Source organism: Galeopterus variegatus, unplaced genomic scaffold, assembly GCF_000696425.1.
Source record: "Galeopterus variegatus unplaced genomic scaffold, G_variegatus-3.0.2 Scaffold7784, whole genome shotgun sequence".
Lineage (NCBI taxonomy): Eukaryota > Metazoa > Chordata > Mammalia > Dermoptera > Cynocephalidae > Galeopterus > Galeopterus variegatus.
In genome coordinates this window covers 31,898-34,708 of record NW_007733895.1, presented here as the reverse complement: position 1 = coordinate 34,708, position 2,811 = coordinate 31,898, and the positions used below count along the sequence as shown (strand labels likewise).

Here is a 2,811-nt window from a genome sequence, read left to right as displayed (position 1 = left end):
CCCCGTGGCCGGCAGAGACAGCCTGCTCTCTCTGTGTTCTCTGCTGGGTACAGATCAAGGGGTAGCCATTCCAGAGTTCTCAATGGTACCGCTGAGGGACCCTAGCAGTTTGAACAAACAGTTTGAAAATTGCATCTTAGCATTTTCCTGTATGGTTTGAATCATATTATGCCAGTGATTCTCAAACTTTGGCATGCATCAGAATCTCCTGGAGGGCTTCTTAACACTTTCAGTTCCATGAGTCTAAGGTATCCACAAACATTTGCATGTCTTACAAGTTGCTGACTGCTGCTGCTGGTCTCCTTGAGAACTGCCACATTGGACCATCAACTCTGAGAGTTTAAGTGGATCTTAGAGCTATTACAGTCTCTTAGCTTTACAGGCAAGGAAACCACGTCCAGAGAGCTTGTTCTGCCGGTGATGAACATCTGGCCGCAGGCAGGATGAGGACGGAGCCATAGCCGAGGGCCCCTCCTCTGCATGAGTCTGCCCCCCACTGTATGTCCTGCTATGTCTTATATTGTTTTTAATATAAGTAAATGGGTATATTTATGGTCCTGATCCAGACTATAAACTCCTCATTTATTTTAGTGTAGTCAAAAAGTTAACAGATCCAGCTTTGGAGACAGACTGCCCAGGGTGAGAATCCCAGCTTCTCCACTCCCCGGCTGGTTGACCCTGGGCAAGTTATTCAGCTTCTCATCTGAAACATGAGAGTAATTGTGGTAGGTAGAATAATGCCCCCCACCCCCACCCAACATGGCCACATCCTAATCCAGGAAACTATGAATATGTTATGTTACACGGCAAGGGGGATTTCAGATTCAGGTTGCTTGCTAACCAGTTGACCTTAAAATAAAGAGACTACTCTGAATTATCTGGGTAGGACACAATGTAATCACAAGGGTCCTTTAAGTGTGGAAGAAGGAGGCAGAAGAGTATATGTCAGAGTGACTCAAAACAGGAAGACGATATTGGCCATTGCTGGCTTTGAGATTGGAAGGAGATCCTGAACCAAGGAATGCAGGTGACCTCTAGAAGCTGGAGAAGACAAAGGGAAGGTTCCTCCCCTGGAGATTCCACAAAGAGTGCAACCTGAAAATACCCTGATTTCAGCCCAGTGAGACCCATTTCAGACTTCTGACCTCCATAAGTATGAGATGGTAAAATAAATTTGTGTTGTTTGAAGCCACTGAATTTGTGGCCACTTGTTACAGCAGCCAGAGGAAACTCTACTCACAGGAATACAGTAAGTGTAAAGGAGATGATGGGTGTGACACACCAGCATGGTGCCTGGCATAGACTGAGAGCCTGCAGAGGAGCGAGGACTGTGCCCTGCGCACAGCGACCGTGCTAACTTGCTGAGCATCAGCTTTTCTGAATTGACCCTGGTTTCTGTAGTGCTTGCAGATTGCCTTTTGTTCTTCGGCAGAGCTGGGCTGATTTGTGTGTCTGACATAAAGGTTCCCTTAGCTGGGCTCTTCTTCCCTGCCACTCCCACCCCGACTGGGGCCACACCCTGCTGTCTACATTGCTCACTTTTCAATTCCAAGGAGCGTGTTGGCACAGCCAGGAACAGGAACCCTGCCAAAGTGAATACATCAAGAAACCAAGTCTCCGATTGGCTTCACCGTAGGAACAGAGTTAATGGATTCTGAACATGTGTTTGCTTTACGCCATTGTCTGTTTCTGAAGTGGTGGCTGGCTGCCACATCTTACTGGGTAGATGTAAGTGGAATTATGAATGGGATCCGTGCCTCGTGCGTGACGGTAATTATTAACTTGGGGCTTCAGGTAATTTTCAGACCACATTGCAGTAACATTTTTTCTAATTGTTTTCCTCTTTATTTATTTATTTATTCTACAGCCAGAACTGTGTAGACGCATACCCGACTTTCCTTGTCGTGCTCTGGATTGCGGGGCTACTTTGCAGCCAAGGTAACTCGGGCTTCCCTTGTATGTTCTATAATGTGTAACTTGGGAGGTGCGAAGGGCAGGCTTTTTGTTGAAAAGACTTTGCCTGACCTCTAGCTCCGATCTGTGAAGCCCCGGAGATGGGGGAGCCCACAGGAGGCTGTGTTTCAGGCGTGCTCTGTGCCTGTGCTGAGCAGATGCGATAATGCATTGCTAATGCTTGCTCCCTGGTGGCTGCTTGAGAGCTGCTGCTCTGACAGGGGTGGTTTAAGGCTATGTGTGACTCAGAATCCTTAAGCAGTGTTAGCTCAGATACAAGGGCATTATCAATGAGAGCGCCTGAGGGATCTATTCTGGGACTGCTGTCGCTTGGCTCTTCTGCTAATCAGCTTCCAGTGTGGTGGCCTCCTTCGAGCATGTGTCCGCAGAGCCACGGGTGGGATTCCAGGTCCCCACCTTTCCCTGGGTTATCAGCAGTCCACAGTCTTGACTTCAGCAAGTTGGAAGACCGGATCAACTCCCAGAGTTGACTTAAAATTAGATGGAAACCACAGTCATATTTTTTTAGAGACTTCTTTTGAGATTTAGCACTCGACAGGCTTGGCCAGGACAGGCACTGTGTCTGGTGTGCTCGGTCTGAACTCGCCAGCTTCTACAGCCCAGCAGTGCACACGCGAAAGGGCCACAGCAATCCTATGATGAACCGTTTAGTCCTTGTTGTCTTCTTTCCACTCTGTAAAGTACTTAGAATGGATATTACGTCCCCCTGTTACCTTTGAGGACACTTTGGTTCAGGGAGATAAAGCAACTTGTTCAAGGTTACTCAGCTAGTGAGCAGCAGAGGCAGGAGCAAAGCCCAGGTCTCTACACTCTAAATGCTGATTTTTCACAAGTTTC

The 2,811-nt window shown here is 47.7% G+C and overlaps 1 protein-coding gene across 1 annotated transcript in view; it reads left to right on the top strand.

Moving 5' to 3' along the window:
- The window catches only part of ALOX5AP (arachidonate 5-lipoxygenase-activating protein), a 25,230-nt gene that overhangs the window by 12,917 nt on the left and 9,502 nt on the right, over positions 1 to 2,811 (top strand). The window contains exon 3 of the mRNA XM_008592329.1: positions 1,868 to 1,938. Coding sequence (XP_008590551.1) covers positions 1,868 to 1,938 — 71 coding nt within the window. The remainder of the gene's footprint in view (positions 1 to 1,867; positions 1,939 to 2,811) is intronic.